Source organism: Lichenostomus cassidix, unplaced genomic scaffold (assembly GCF_008360975.1).
Source record: "Lichenostomus cassidix isolate B80296 unplaced genomic scaffold, HeHo_3.0 HiC_scaffold_34, whole genome shotgun sequence".
Classification (NCBI taxonomy): Eukaryota; Metazoa; Chordata; class Aves; order Passeriformes; family Meliphagidae; genus Lichenostomus; species Lichenostomus cassidix.
The window spans coordinates 2287681-2303303 of NW_028147431.1; the positions used below are offsets into that span (position 1 = coordinate 2287681).

The window sequence follows — 15623 nt, forward strand, 5'->3', positions numbered from 1 at the left end:
ATTTTTGGGGATTTTTCTGCGATTTGGGGGATTTTTTGGCGGATTTTTTGGGGGATTTTTTGGAATTTGGGGTATTTTTTGGGGATTTTTTTGGGATTTTTTTGGGGGATTTTTTGGGGATTTTTGGGGAAGATTTCTCACCGTCAGGGAGGTGAAAACTCGAGCCAAAGCTCCCCCAAAGAGGAGTCCAGTGGAGATCCCAGAGAGCTGCCCAGTGTGACCTTGGCGCTGGTTGGTGACAACCTGCAGCAGCTGCAGAGAAATTTGGGACATTTTAGGGGGTTTTGGGGAATTTCGGGATTTTTTGGGGATTTTTGGGATTTTTTGGGGATTTTTGGGATTTTTTGGGGAATTTTTTAGGATTTTTTGGTGATTTTTTTTGGATTTATTTTGAATTTTTCAAGAATTTTTGGGATTTATTTTGAATTTTTTAGGATTTTTTGGGTGATTTTTTAGGATGTTTGGGGATTTATTCTGAATTTTTTTGATTTTTTGGGAATTTATTTTGAATTTTTTAGGATTTTTTTTTTTGATTTTTTAGGATTTTTTTGGTGATTTTTTGGGAATGTTTGGGATTTATTTTGAATTTTTGAATTTTTAGGTAATTTTTAGGGTTTTTCTGTAAGTTTTCATATTTTTGGGTATTTTTTACTCAATTTTTAAATAATTTTGGGGTATTTTTCAAGATTTTTTGTTATTATTTAGTTACTTTTATTATGAGTTTTTAAATTATTTTTAGGAATTTTTTGGGATATTTTGGAGGTTTTTTTTGGATTTTGGATTCCCAAAAATCACCCAAAAACTTCCCAAAACCCCAAAATGTCCCAAAATCCACTTGAATTTTCCCCAAAAAAACCCTTTAAATCCCCAAATTACCCCAAAATCCCCCAAATTTCCCCCAAAATTTCCCCAAATTTCTGCCCAAATTTTCCCCAAAATTCCCCAAATTCTCCCAAAAAAACCCCAAATCCCCCAAAATCTCCCCATGTTTCCCTCAAAATTTCCCCAAATTTCCCTCAAATCTCCCAAATTTTCCCCAAAATCCCCCAAATTTCCCTCAAAATATCCCAAATTCCCAAATCCCCCAAATTTCCCCAAATTATCCCAATTTTTCCCCAAATATCCCAAATTTCCCCAAATTTTCCCAAATTTCCCCAATTTCAACCCAAATTTCCCCAAATTTTCCCCAAATTTCCCCAAATTTTCCCAATTTCCCCAAAATTCCCCAAAATTTCCCAAATTTCCCCAAATTCATCCCAAATTCCTCCAAATTTCCAATTTCCCCAAAATTTCCCCAAATTCTCCCAAATTCCCAAAATCCTCAAATTTCTCCCAAATTTCCCAATTTTTCCAAAATTTTCCCAAATTTCCCCAAATTTTCTCAAATTCTCCCCAAATTCTCCCCAAATTCTCCCCAAATTCCCCAAAATTTCCCAAAACCCCAAATTCCCCAAATTTTCCCAAAATCCCCCAAAATCCCCAAAAATTCTCCCCAAAAACCCCAATTCCCCCAAATCCTCCAAAATTGCCCCAAAATTTCCCCAAAATCCCCAAAATTCTCCCAAATTCCCCCAAATTTCCCAAAATCTCCCCAAAAAACCCCAAATTCCCCCAAAATTTCCTCCAAAATTCCCCCAAATCTCCCTAAATTTTCCCCAAATTCCCAACAATTTCCCCCAAAATCCCCCAAATTCTCCCAAAAACCCCAAATTCCCCCAAAATTCCCCCAAAAAACCCAAATTCCCCCAAATTCTCCCAAAAAACCCAAATTCCCCCAAAATTTCCCCAAATTCCCCCCAAAATCCCTTGAATTTTCCCCAAAAAAAACCCTATCCACAAATTACCCCCTAAATCCCCCAAAAAATCTCCCAAAATCCCCAAATTTCTCCCCAAATTCCTCCCAAATTTCCCCAAAATCCCCAAATTCTCCCCAAAAATTCCCAAAATTTCCCCCAAAAATCCCCAAATTTCCCCTAAATCCTGAAATTTCTCCCAAATTTCCAAAATCCCCAAATTCCCCACAAAAATCTCCAATTTCCCCCAAAATCCTCAATTTCCCCCAAATTTCTCCCCAAAATCCCCAAATTTCCCCCAAATATCTCTGAAAATCCCCAAATTTCCCCCAAAAAACCCAAATTTCCCCAAATTCTCCCAAATTTCCCCCAAATTTCCCCAAATTCTCCCAAATTTCCCCAAAAAACCCCCCCAAAATCCCACAAATTTCCCCCAAATTCCCCCAAATTTCTCCCCAAATTTCTCCCAAAATCTCCCAAATCCTCCCAAAAAACCCCAAATTTCCCCCAAAATCTCCCAAAATCTCCCCAAATTCTCCAAAAATCCCCCAAAATCTCCCAAAATTTCCCCAAAAATCCCAGAAATTTCCCCAAATTCTCCCAAATTTCCTCCCAAAATTCCCAAATTCTCCCCAAAATCCCCCAAATTCTCCAAAAATCCCCAAAATCTCCCCAAATCTCCCCAAATTCCCAAATCCCACAAATTTCCCAACAAAATCTCAAATTCCTCCAAAATCTCCCCAAATTCCCAAATTCCTCAAAATCCCCAAATTTCACCCAAATTCCCCAAATCCTCCCCAAAAATCCCCAAATTTCCCCAAATTTCCCCAAAATCTCCAAATTATCCCAAATTTCCCCAAATTCCCAAAATCCCCCAAATTTCCCCAAATCCCCAAAATTCCCCCCAAATTCTCCCCAAATTCTCCCCAAATCCCCCAAATTTCCCCAAAACCCCAAAATTCCCCCAAATTTCCCCAAAATCTCCCCAAATTCTCCAAAAAAAACCCAAAATTTCCCCAAAATCCCCCAAATTATCCAAAAAAACCCCAAAATCTCCCAAAATCTCCCCAAATTTTCCCCAAAATCCCAGAAATTTCCCCAAATTTCCTCCAAATTTTCCCCAAAATCCCCTGAAATTTCCCCAAATTCTCCCCAAATTTTGCCCAAAACCCCAGAAATTTCCCCAAATTTCCCCCAAATTCCCAAAATTTCCCCAAAAAATCCCCAAATTCCCCCCAAAATTCCCTAAAATTCCCAAATTTTCCCCAAAAATCCCCAAATTTCCCAAAAAAATTCCCAAATATCCCCAAATTTCCCCCAATCCAAATTTCCCTCAAATCCCCAAATCTCCCTGAAAAATCCCCAAATTTCCCCCAAAATTCCCAAATTTCCCCCAAATTTCCCCAAAAATTCCCAAATTCTCCCCAAAAATCCCAAATTTCCCCAAAAAATCCCAAATTTTCCCCAAAATTCCCCAAAAAAATCCCCAAATGTCCCCAAAAATCCCAAAAAATTCCCCAAAATCCCCAAATTTCCCCAAAAAATCCCCAAATTTCCCCCAAAAATCCCCAAAATCCCCAAATTTCCCCCAAAAATCCCCAAATTTCCACCCAAAATCCCCCCAAATTTCCCCAAAACCCAAATTTCCCCAAAATCCCCAAATTTCCCAAAAAACCCAAATCCCCAAAATTTCCCCCAAATTCTCCAAAAAAACCCCAAAATCTCCCAAAATCTCCCAAAATCCCCCAAATTCTCCCCAAAAATCCCAGAAATTTCCCCAAAATCTCCCAAATTTCCCCAAAATCCCCCAAATTCCCCCAACCCCTCACCCTGCTGAGGATGACGACGGGCAGGTTGATTCCCTGCAGGAAGGTGACGAAGGCCAAAGGGGTCAAAGGTGAAACCAAAACCCCCAAAAACACCCCAAAAAGTGCCACCAGCAGCAGCCCTGGGGGGGAAAGGGTTAAAAAAGGCTTGGAATTTAACAAAGTCCCAAAAAAATCCCAAATTTCCCGAATTTTTAACCCCAAAAATCCCCAAAAATTCCATTTTTTTCCCATTTTTTTTCACCATTTTTTCACCTTTTTTTCACTTTTTATTTCACTTTTTCCCCAATTTTTTTCACTTTTTCCCCAAATTTTCCATCCAATTCCCAAAATTTCCCAAATTTCCCAAATTTCCCAAATTTTTAACTCCCAAAAATCCCCCGAAATTCCGTTTTTCCCCTTTTTCCCCATTTTTTTTTGCTTTTCACTTTTTTTCACTTTTTTTACCCCAAAAAAATTTCTCAAATATCCAAAAAAAATCCCCAAAAAATTCATCAAAAAATTCCCAAAAATCCCCCCAAAAAATCCCCCAAAAATTCCCAAAGAATCCCCAAAAATTCCCCAAAAACCCCCAAAAAATTCCCTAAGAAATTCCCCAAAAATTCCCAAAACTTCCAAAAAAATTCCCCAAAAATTCCCAAAAAATCCCCCAAAATCCCAAAAAATTCCCCAAAATAATTTAAAAAATCCCAAATTAAAAAAAATTCCCAAAAATCTCAAAAAATTCCAAAACCCAAAATCCCCAAAAATACCCAAAAAATTAAAAAACCCCAAAAAATTCCCCAAAAATCCCTAAAAATCCCCCCAAAAATCCCAAAAAAATTAACACAAAATAAAAAAAATTCCCCAAAAAATCCCCAAAAATCACCCAAAAATCCTCAAAAATTCCCCAAAAAATCCTCAAAAATTCCCCAAAAAATCCTCAAAAATTCCCCAAAAAATCGAAAAAAATTCCCCAAAAAATCCCCAAAAATTCCCCAAAAAATCCCCAAAAATTCCCAAAAAATCCTCAAAAATTCCCCAAAAAATTCCCACAAAAAATTCCCCAAAAAATCCTCAAAAATTCCCCAAAAAATCCTCCAAAATTCCCCAAAAAATCCTCAAAAATTCCCCAAAAATCCTCAAAAATTCCCCAAAAAATTCCCACAAAAAATTCCCCAAAAAATCCCTCAAAAATTCCTCCAAAAATTCCAAAAAATTCCCCCAAAAAATCCTCAAAAAATCCCAAAAAAATCCTCAAAAATTCCCCCAAAAAATCCTCAAAAATTCCCCAAAAAATTCCCCAAAAAATCCTCAAAAATTCCCACAAAAAATTCCCCAAAAAATCCTCAAAAATTCCCCAAAAATCCCAAAAATTCCCCAAAAAATTCCCACAAAAAAATCCCCAAAAAATCCCCAAAATTCCCCAAAAAATCCCCAAAAATTCCCACAAAAAATCCCCAAAAATCCCCCAAAAATCCCCAAAAATCTAAAAAATCCCCAAAAAATCCCCAAAAATTCCCAAAATTCCCCCAAAATCCAAAATCCCCCAAAATTCCCCAAAAAAATCCAAAAAAATCCCCCAAAAATCCCCCCAAAATTCCCAAAAAATTCCTAAAAATTCCCCAAAAAATCACAAAAAATTCCCAAAAAATCCCCAAAAAAGTCCCAAAAATTCCCCAAAAAAGCAAAAAAAATTCCCAAAATTCCCCCAAAAATCCCCCAAAAAATCCAAAAAAATGCCCCAAAAATCTCCCAAAAATTCCCAAAAAATCCCTTTAAAATTCCCCCCAAAAAATCACAAAAATCCCAAAAAAATCCCCAAAAATTCCCCAAAATTCCCCAAAAAATCCCCAAAAATTCCCAAAAATCCCAAAAAATTCCCAAAAAATCCCTAAAAATTCCCTAAAAAAATCACAAAAACCCCAAAAACCCCTCAAAATCCCCAAAAATCCCAAAACTCAAAATCCCAAAAACCAAAAAATCCCCAAAAATCCCAAAAAAATCCCAAAAAATCCCAAAAAATCCCCAAAATTCCCCAAAAATTCCCCAAAAAATCCCCAAAATTCCCAAAAACTCCCTAAATTTTGGGATTTTCTCAGCTGGACCCACCTGGAGCAGTTCTTCCGGAGAAGTGAAGGATGAGGAAGAGGAGAGTTGAGGTTTGCAGCAGGAGGAAAAAAGCTTCACCCCAAGTGCTGGAAAATGAGAAATTTGGGTTAAAAAATGGATTTTGGAGGTGAAAAAATGGATTTGGGGAATCCCAAAACCCCCTGGGGGAGATTTGGGGAGAAATTTGGGGGAAATTTGGGGAGAAAATGGAGGGAAATTGTTAAAATTGTGCAAAAAAATCCCCCAAAAAATCCTAAAAAAATTTCCAAAAATATCCCCAAAAAATGCCTTTAAAAAATTCCCAAAATCCCCCAAAAATCCTAAAAAAATCCCCAAAAAATCCTAAAAAAATCCCCAAAAATAAAAATCCCAAAATCCCCAAAAATCCTAAAAATCCCCCAAAATATCCCCAAAATCCCAAAATGCCTTTAAAAATTCCCAAAATCCCCCAAAAATCCTAAAAAAATCCCCAAAAATATCCCTAAAAATATCCCCAAAAAATCCCCAAAAATGCCTTTAAAAAATTCCCAAAAAACCAAAAAATTCCCCAAAATTCCTCAAACAATCCCAAAAAAATAATAAAAAAAACCCCCAAAAATCCCCAAAAAAATCCCAAAAAATCCCCCCCAAAATCCCAAACATCTCAAAAATTCCCAAATTTTTCCCAAACCTGAAGGGGAAGCTCCTGGCAAATCCATAACTCACAGATCCTGCCAAGGCCAGCAATTCCAGACTCCCATAAAACCCAAAAAAAATCCCAAAAAATCCCCAAAAATAATTTTAAAAAATCCCAAAAAATTTCCCCAAAAAATTCCCAATCCCGAAAAATCCTCAAAAAATCCAAAAAAATCCACAAATTTTCCCCAAAAATACTTTAAAAAAATAAAAAAATCCCAAAAAATCCCCCAAAAAATCCAAAGTAATCCCCAAAAATTCCCCCAAAAAATCCCCAAATAGTCAAGAAAAAAATCTCCAAAAAAATCCCCAAAAATAAAAAAAATCCCCAAAAAATCTCCAAAAATCCCCCAAAAAATAATTTAAAAATCCCCAAAAATCCCCCAAAATTCCCCAAATAATCCCAAAATTTCTCAAAATTCCCCCAAAAAATTCCCAAACCTGAAGGGGAAGCTCCTGGCAAATCCATAATTCACAGATCCTGCCAAGGCCAGCAATTCCAGACTCCCAAAAATCCTCAAAAATTCACCCAAAAAATCCCCAAAAAATCCTCTAAAAATCCCAAACAATCCTAAAAAAAAAGAAAAAATTAAAAATCCCCAAAAATAAATGAAAAAATTCCGAAAATATCCCCCAAAATAAAAAAAAAAATCCCCAAAAAATCCTCAAAAATCCCCAAAAATAATTTTAAAAAATCCAAAAAAATCCCCCAAAATTTTCCAAAATCTCCAAAAAATCCAAAAATCTCCCAAAAACAAAACCCCCAAATCCTAAAAATCCTAAAAACCACCCAAAATCCCCAAAAAATAATTTAAAAAAAACCCCCAAAAAATCCCAAAAAAACCCCAAAATTCTGCAAAAAAAATCCAAAAAAATCCCCAAATTTTCCCAAAAAATCCCAAAAACTCCCCAAAACCCCCAAAATTCCCAAAAAAATTCCAAATTTCTTCCAAACCTGAAGGGGAAGCTCCTGGCAAATCCATAAGCCACAGATCCTGCCAAGGCCAGCAATTCCAGCAGCACAGAAGTTAAACTAATTCCTTTTCCACTTCTGTTTCCCCAAACCTTCAGCAGTTGAGGGATTTTCACTGCAGGGAGAGAAAATTGGAGAAATTATTTTAAAAATTGATGAGAAAAAAGACCAAAATTTAGAAAAAATGGATTTTTTTAAGAAGTCGAAATGGTAAAAATCACTGAGGTTTAGTTAGCTCTGAAATGGAACAAAAAACTCTCTGAAAAAAGGTCAAAAACACCAAAAATCAAAACAAAAAACACCAAAAAAATCCCAAAAATAATCTTAAAATACCTAAATAATTTTAAAATCCCCAAAAAATTTTAAGGCAACTAAAATCCCACAACAAACCCTCCGAAAAAGGGTCAAGAAACCCAAAATTCCCCAAAATAATCGCTAAAATAATAAAGAAAAGACATCAAAAATTGCCCAAAATAACACCCAAAATAATCCCAAAAATAATTTTAAAAAGACACCTAAAATCCCACAAAAGAAAAGTGAAAAAAGGTCGAGAAACCCAAAATTTTTTTAAAAAATCGCTTTGAAAAAATCCTAAAAATAATAAAAAATAGAAACCTAAAATCCCACCAAAAAATCCTCAAGAAAAAAGGTCAAGAAACCCAAAATTCCCCCCCCAAAAAACCTAAAAAAGTCCCCAAAACAGTTTAAAAAAACACCTGAAATCCCCCAAAAAACCCTCTGAAAAAAAGGTCGAGAAACCAGAAATTCCCAAAAAAATCACCCCGGAAAAATCCCCAAAACAATTAAAAAGATACCTAAAATCTCACAAAAAAACCTCCAAAAAAATCTCAAAAATAATAAAAAGACACTTAAAATGCCACAAAAAAACTCTCAGAAAAAAAGTCAAGAAACCCAAAATTTAAAAAAAATCGCTTAAAAAAATCCCAAAAATAATAAAAAAGACACCAAAAATCCCACCAAAAAAAATCCCAAAATAATTTTTAAAAGACACAAAAAATCCCACCGAAAAAATCTCCGAAAAAAGGTCGAGAAACCCAAAATTTAAAAAGAAATCGCTTTGAAAAAATTCCAAAAAAAAAAAAAAAAAGACACCAAAAATCCCACAAAAATATCCTCCAGAAAAAAGGTCAAGGAACCCAAAATTCCCCAAAAAAACCCCAATAATAATAAAAAAGACACCAAAAATCCCACAAAAAAACACCCAAAAAATCCCAAAAATAATTTTAAAAAGAAACCTAAAATCCCACCAAAAAAATCTCTGAAAAAAGGTCGAGAAACCCAAAATTCCTAAAAAAACCACCCAAAAAAATCCCAAAAATAATAAAAAAAGAAACCTAAAATCCCACCCAAAAAGCCGCCAAAAAAGGTCGAGAAACCCAAAATTTGAAAAAAAAATCGCTTAAAAAATAAATCCCCAAAATAATAAAAAGACACCAAAAATCCCACCAAAAAAAAAAAAGTGAAAAAAGGTTGAGTAACCCGAAATTTTAAAAAAAAATCGCTTTGAAAAAAACCCCAAAAAGAATTTTAAAAAGACATCAAAAATCCTCCAAAAAAGAAAAAAAAGGTCGGAAAACCCCAAAATTTTAAAAAAAATCGCTTTGAAAAAAATCCCAAAAATAATTTTTAAAAGACATCTAAAATCCCTCCCAAAAAAAAAACACTTAAAAAAAATCCTAAATAATTTTAAAATTCTAAAGAATTAAAAAAATAATAAAAATAATATTAATGATTTTTAAAAAGTGAAACCCAAGCCGGCGGCACCCACAGCGCTTCAATCTACCTACAATTCCACCCAAAATGCCTCAAGAAAACCCGAAAAAAAGTCAAAACCCGCAAAAATTAAAAATAAACCATCCAAAAATACCCATAAAAGTCACGTGGAACCCAAAAAAATCCCCAAAATTCACCCAAAAAACCCCAAAAGTGAGAAACTCAAACCTTCCGGAGCTGCGGGAATTCAATGGTGGAGCGGAAAGGGTCAGAAAATTCCCAAAAAAACCCTAAAATTACTATAAAAAGTACCCCTAAAATCACCTGGGAAGCCAAACTCCCCAAATCCCCTCAGAATTCCACCTGAAGCCCCAAAAATTCCCTCAAAATTCCCTCAAAATCGCCTCAAAATCCCCAAATTTTGTCAACTCTCACCCAGCACGGAGCCCGCCACGATCCCGTAGCCCAAAACTTTGCTCAGGAGGATTTTCAGACACGGAACTGCGAGAAGAAATAAAATCAGAATCAACAAAACCCCGGAAAATCCTAAAAATCCCCCCAAAAACCCTAAAAAAACCCTTAAAATTGGAATTTTTCCCATCAAACCCCCGAAATAAAAATGGCGGCAAAGCTTCGCCTCAGCGCCGAATCCAAGATGGCGGCGCGCCCGCCCAAGATGGCGGCGCCCCTCAGCTTCCCGCCAACCCCCAAATCCACCGAATTCACCCCAAAATCCAACCGGAAAAAACCCAAAATTGCCGGAAATCGCCTCCGGTACCGTGGAGGAGTTCCCAGCGCAGGAAGAACTGGTCGAAGCAGCGCTCGGGCAGCAGGAAAGGGACGAGGAGAGGCCGCAGGGAATCCATGGCGCCTCCCGCGCTGAGGGGGGAGCGGCGGTACACGCCCACCACGGGCTCTGATTGGCTGAGCTGGCAAAAATCCCGCCCCTTTCAGCCCGCCCTGTAATATGATTGGTTAAAAATCTGCTAATCAAAATCAGAACCGCGTAGTGATTGGTCAATATTATTGCGCAATGCTATTGGCTGAGTGGGCGTGAAGCCCCGCCTTCCCCCCTGCGCGGCGAGCTGTGATTGGTCAGAATTTCATAATTAGGATCAAAGTTCAAAATCCTCCCAAATCCATCGGAAATTTCCCCAAAATCACCGCCGAGAAGCTTCGGGAACCATTCTAGGGCTTTAAAAACTAATTTCTGGGGAGTTCTAGATCGGATTTAGGGTCTCGGGGGGACATTGAGGAACTCCAGAATAGATTTAGGGTCTATTCTGGAGCCTATTTAGAGTTTTTTAGGGTCTATTTAGAGTTCCAGAATAGATTTAGGGCGACATTTGGGAGTTCCAGACTGGATTTATGATCTCAGAAGGACACTGAGGAATTCCAGAATAAATTTAGGATCTCAGGGAGACACTGAGGAGTTCCAGAATAAATTTAGGGTGACACTTGGGAGTTCCAGAACAGATTTAGGATCTATTCTGGAATCTATTTAGAGCCTATTAGGGTCTATTTGGAGTTCCAGATTGGATTTAGTGTCTATTCTGGAATCTATTTAGAGCCTATTAAGGTCTATTTAGAGTTCCAGAATAGATTTATGGTCTCAGGAGGACACTGGGGAGTTCCAGAATAGATTTAGGGTCCATTCTGGACAAACCAACCAACCAAAAACACCCCCAAACCAAACAAACCAAAAAACCAACACACCAAACTCTATTTAGAGCCTATTAGGGTCTATTTGGAGCTCTAAATTGGATTTAGTGTCTATTCTGGGCCCCATTTAGAGCCTATTAGGTTCTATTCAGAATTCCAGAATAAATCCAGGCTCTCAGGGCTTCCTTGGTGCGCTCACCTTGTGAAGGACCAAATCTTCGAGCTGAAAATTCTCAAGTTTTGGAGCTCAAAACGCCCAAAATCCGCTTTTTCCTATTAAATTTAGTGGGTTTTACCTCCGCGCATGCGCAGTGAGAAGATTGAAGCCACGCTGCGTGCCAGTACTTGGCAGCGTGCCCTTAGTGCTATTGCGCATGCGCAGTAGGAAGCTGAAGCCACGCTGCGTGCCAGTAGTTATTGACGTGCCCTTACTTGTTGCGCATGCGCAGTGGGTTAGTGAAGCCGCGCTGCGTGCCAGTACTTCTGAACGTGCCCTCAGTATGACGTCACCACGCCCGCCTCACGCATGCGCACTCGCCCTTCTCCTCCCTTCCCCTCACGGCCCAAGATGGCGCCGCCCGCCGCCGCCATTCCTCCTTCCCTCTCCCTCCTCCTCCTCCTCCTCTCCCTCCGCCGCCGCCGCCGCCGCCGCTCGGCTCTCCTCCTCCTCCTCCGCCGCCTCCGCCTCCTCCTCCTCCTCCGCCGCCGCCGCCTGGCCGCTCTGCGCCTCGCTTTCCTCCCTCCGCGCTGCTCCCGCCGCTCCTCGTCCTCCCCTCAGGCCTGGCGGCGCCGCGGCCGCGTGTGGAGCAGAAACCGGAGCTGCGCCTTCTGGAGAACCGTGAGGGAGAAATCCCTGGCGAGCCGCGAGTGGGTCGAGCGATTCCGGCTGCTGCCGGAGACTTTCGATGTGTTAGTATCGCGACTGAGGTCGGCGATAGGGCGGCGCGACACGGCGATGCGGAGAGCGGTGCCGGCCGAGGTGAGGTTGGCGCTGACTCTGTCGCGACTGGGCGCTGTCACCGAGTACCGCGCGCTCGAGGCGACCTTCGGCGTGTCGCGGAGCTCGGTGTGTAAAATCCTGAGGGATGTTTGCGGCGCCGTGGTGAGGATTTTGGGAGAGGAGGAGGAGGAGGAGGAGGAGGGAGGGTTGGGGGTGAAGCTGCACCTGCCCAGAGATCCGGAGGATTTGGGTTTTGGGGAGGATTTGGGGAGAATTTGGGGATTTTGGGGATTTTTGGGAATTAGGGGGATTTTGGGAGATTTTGGGGGAGAATTTGAGGGATTTTGGGGCAGAATTTGGGGACTTGGAGATTTGGGGAGAATTTGGGGATTTTGCAAGATTTGGGGAATTTTGGGGGATTTTGGGGAGAATTTGGGTGATTTTGGGGGAATTCGAGGATTTGGGGGAAAATTTAGCATTTGGGGGAAAATTTGGGGGATTTGAGGGGAATCGGGGAGAATTTGGGGATTTGGGGGAAATTTGGGGAATTTGGGGGATTTGAGGGAGAATTTGGTGATTTTGGGGATAATTGGGATTGGGGAGGATTTGAGGGATTTGGGGGAAATTTGGGGAGTTTGGGGATTTGAGGGAGAATTTGAGGGATTTTAGGGAGAATTCGAGGGATTTGGGGGGAAATTTGGGGGAGAATTTTGGGGATTTGGGGGGTTGTGAGGAGAATTCGAGGGATTTTAGGGAGAATTCGGGTGATTTTGGGGAAAATTCGGGGGATTTTGAGGGGAATTTGGGTGATTTGGGGGAGAATTCGGGGGGTTTTGAGGAGGATTTGGGGGATTTTGGGGTGAAATCGAGAGTTTCGGGGAGTTCCGGGGTGGGTTTGGGGAGAAAATGTGAATTTTTGGGAGAATCTGAAGGGAGTTTAGTGACGTCGCGAGTGAGAATTGCGTCGGGAAAATCCCAAATTTCGTCGGGAAAATCCCAAATTTCGTCGGGAAACTCTGAAATTCCACCAGAAAACTGTGAAATTTCCTCGGAAAACTCCCAAATTTCTTCGGAAAAATCCCGAATTTCTTCGGAAAACTCCCAAATTTCCTCCGAAAACTCTAAAAAACGCCGAATTTCCTCAGAAAACTTCAGATTCTCCTCGGGAAAATCCAAAAAACCCCGAATTTCTTTAGAAAAACCCCAAATTTCATCGGAAAAACCACAAATTTCCCCGGAAAGCTACAAAGTTCCCTCGGAAAACTCCAAAAGACTTCGAATTTCCTTGGAGAAAACTCGAATTTCGTCAGTAAAACCCCAAATTTCATTGGAAAACTCTGAAATTTCCTCAGAAAATTCCAAAAGACCTCGAATTTCCTCCAAAAAATCCCTAATTTCCTCAGAAAATCCCCAAATTTCCTCGGAAAACTCCAAAAGACTGCGAATTTCTTCAGAGAAAACCCGAAATTCCTCTGAAAAACCCCGAATTTCCTCAGAAAAACGCCAAATTTCATCGGAAAAATTTAAAATTTCCTCGGAGAAAACCCGAATTTCATCGAAAAACCCCCAAATTTCCTCGGAAAAACCCCAAATTCCCCTGGAAAAACCTCAAATTTCCTCGGAAAACCCTAAAAGACCTCGAATTTCCTCGGAGAAAACCCGAATTCCCTCAGAAAAACCTCAAATTCCCTCGAAAAACTCCGAAATTTTCTCGGAAAACTCTAAAAGACCTCGAATTTCGTCAGAAAAACCCCAAATTTCCTCAGAAAAAACCCAAATTTCCTCAGAAAAAACCCAAATTTCCTCGGAAAAACCCCAAATCCCCCCAGAAAAACCCCAAATTTCCCCAGAAAACTCCGAAATATCTTCTGAAAACCCTAAAAGACCTCGAATTTTGTCAGAAAAACCCCGAATTTCCTCGGAAAAACTCCAAATCTCCTCGGAGAAAACCCGAATTTCTTCGGAGAAATCCCGAATTTCCTCGGAAAAATCCCAAATCCCCTCGAAAAATCCCCAAATCTCCCCAGAAAAACCCAAAATTCCTCAGAAAAACCCCGAATTTCCTCGGAAAAATTTCAAATTTCTTCGGAAAAAATTCGAATCCCCCCGAAAAATCCCCAAATCGCCCCGGAAAACCCCAAATTCCTCCCCGATTTCGCCCCTTTCCCCCTGCCGCGGCTGGCCGGAGTCCTGTCCCGGCTGCAGATCCCGATCCGCGCCCCGCCCTGCGCCCCCCGCGGCGCCTATCGCGACAGAAGCGCTCAGTCGCGACACTCGCTGACCCTGCAGGCCACGGTGGATTCCAAGGGATGCCTCTGGAATGTGGAATTTCAGCCTCCGGGGACGAAATTCCAGAACTCCGCGCTCTACAGGAGGCTGCAGAGGAGATACGGGGAGGGGAGAGCTGGATTTGGGGAGGGAAAATCAAAATTTGGGGAGGAAAAATCGGGATTTGGGGAGGGAAAATCCGGATTTGGGGAGGGAAAATCAAAATTTGGGGAGGGAAAATCGGGATTTGGGGAGGGAAAATCGGGATTTGCGGAGGGGAAATCCGGATTTGGGGAGGGAAAATCAAAATTTGGGGATTTTGGGGAGAAAAAATCGGGATTTGGGGAGGGAAAAGTGGGATTTGGGGAGGGAAAATCAAAATTTGGGGAGAAAAAAAAGGGATTTGGGGAGGGAAAATCAAAATTCGGGGGGTTTGGGGAGGAAAAATCAGGATTTGGGGAGGAAAAATCAAAATTTGGGGATTTTGGGGAGGGGAGAGCCGGATTTGGGGAGGGAAAATCAAAATTTGGGGAGAAAAAATCGGGGAATTTTGGGGATTTTGAGGGTTTTGGGGAGCGAAAGTCGGGATTTGGGGAGCAAAAATCGGGTTTTGGGGAGGGGAAATCCGGATTTGGGGAGAAAAAATTGGGATTTGGGGAGGAAAAATCGGGATTTATGGAGAAAAAAACGGGATTTGGGGAGAGAAAAGTGGGATTTGGGGAGAAAAAAGCGGGATTTGTGGAGGGAAAATCGGGATTTGGGGAGAGAAAATCGGGATTTGGGGAGGAAAGAATGGGATTTGGGGAGAAAAAATCAGGATTTGCAGAGAAAAAATCGGGGAATTTTGGGGGTTTTAAGGAGAAGAATTTGGGATTTGGGGAGAAAAAAATGGAATTTCTGGAGAAAAAATTGGGATTTGGAGATTCGCAGGGTTTGGGGAAGAATCCAGGAGTGGAAAGTTCCAGGAATTTGGGGGATTTTGGGGGTTTTGGGGAGAAAAAATTGGGATTTGGAGATTCCCAGGATTTGGGGAAGAATCCAGGAGTGGAAAATTCCGGAAATTCGCAGGATTTTGGGGATTTTTCCCAAACCCCGAATCGTTTAAACACCCAAAATCCTCACAATTTCCCCCAAATCCCAAACCCCCAAAATCCCCCAAATTCCCCCCAAACTCCAAACCCCCAAAAGCCCCAAAATCCCCCGAATTTGCCCCAAAATCGCTCAATTCTGCCCCCAATCCCAATCCGCCCCTATTTCCTGGGAGGTCCCAACGACCCTTTGCTGCCGTGGCTGCTGCGGCCCTTCCGGGAGGGGGAGGGGCGGGCGGGGGTGGGGGAGGGGCGGTTTGGGATGGGGGAGGGGCGAGCTAAAGTGAGGGAGGGGCAAACTAAAGTGGGGAAGGGGCTTTCCAGACTGGGGGAGGGGCGAGCTAAAGTGAGGGAGGGGCTTTCCAGAGTGGGGATGGGCTGTCCCAGGGGGATGGGCGTTCTAGAGTGGGGGAGGGGCGATGCAGAGTGGGGGCGGGGCAAACCAGAGTGGGGGGGGCATTTTGAAGTGGGGGAGGGGCCATCTAGAGTGGGGAGGGGCGGCTCAGCGGGGAGGGGCGGCTCAGCATGGGGAGGGGCGATGCAGAGTGAGGGCTGGTCGACTCGGTGTGGGGA

At 41.3% G+C, this 15623-nt stretch overlaps 2 protein-coding genes across 2 annotated transcripts; one reads left to right on the forward strand and one right to left on the reverse strand.

Annotated features, from left to right (window-relative positions):
* Positions 1-69: 69 nt before the first annotated feature.
* On the reverse strand, positions 70-10036 carry MPDU1 (mannose-P-dolichol utilization defect 1; the record flags this gene model as incomplete). The annotated part of the gene is made up of 6 exons (XM_085045082.1): positions 9871-10036; positions 9528-9593; positions 7341-7473; positions 5711-5796; positions 3623-3741; positions 70-252 (listed from the first exon to the last, which is right to left on the reverse strand). Coding segments are annotated over exons 1-6 (675 nt in total), but the record flags the coding sequence as incomplete, so codon positions are not given.
* A 1092-nt stretch (positions 10037-11128) lies between these two features.
* On the forward strand, positions 11129-13975 carry LOC146423164 (uncharacterized). Its single transcript, XM_085045083.1, has 5 exons — positions 11129-11206; positions 11533-11907; positions 12491-12989; positions 13332-13571; positions 13602-13975. The coding sequence occupies exons 1-5, from the start codon at positions 11129-11131 to the stop codon at positions 13973-13975; spliced, it is 1566 nt and encodes a 521-aa protein (XP_084901209.1).
* Positions 13976-15623: the final 1648 nt, after the last annotated feature.

Excerpts from the sequence above, each read along its gene's own strand:
- LOC146423164 (XM_085045083.1), top strand. The coding sequence starts at position 11,129 with ATGCGCAGTAGGAAGCTGAAGCCACGCTGCGTGCCAGTAGTTATTGAC. Across the intron at positions 11,908-12,490 it reads AGGAGGAGGGAGGGTTGGGG|GGGAATTTGGGTGATTTGGG; the intron begins GTGAAGCTGCAC and ends GGGGATTTTGAG. Across the intron at positions 12,990-13,331 it reads TCGAATTTCCTTGGAGAAAA|CTCGAATTTCCTCGGAGAAA; the intron begins CTCGAATTTCGT and ends ACCCTAAAAGAC.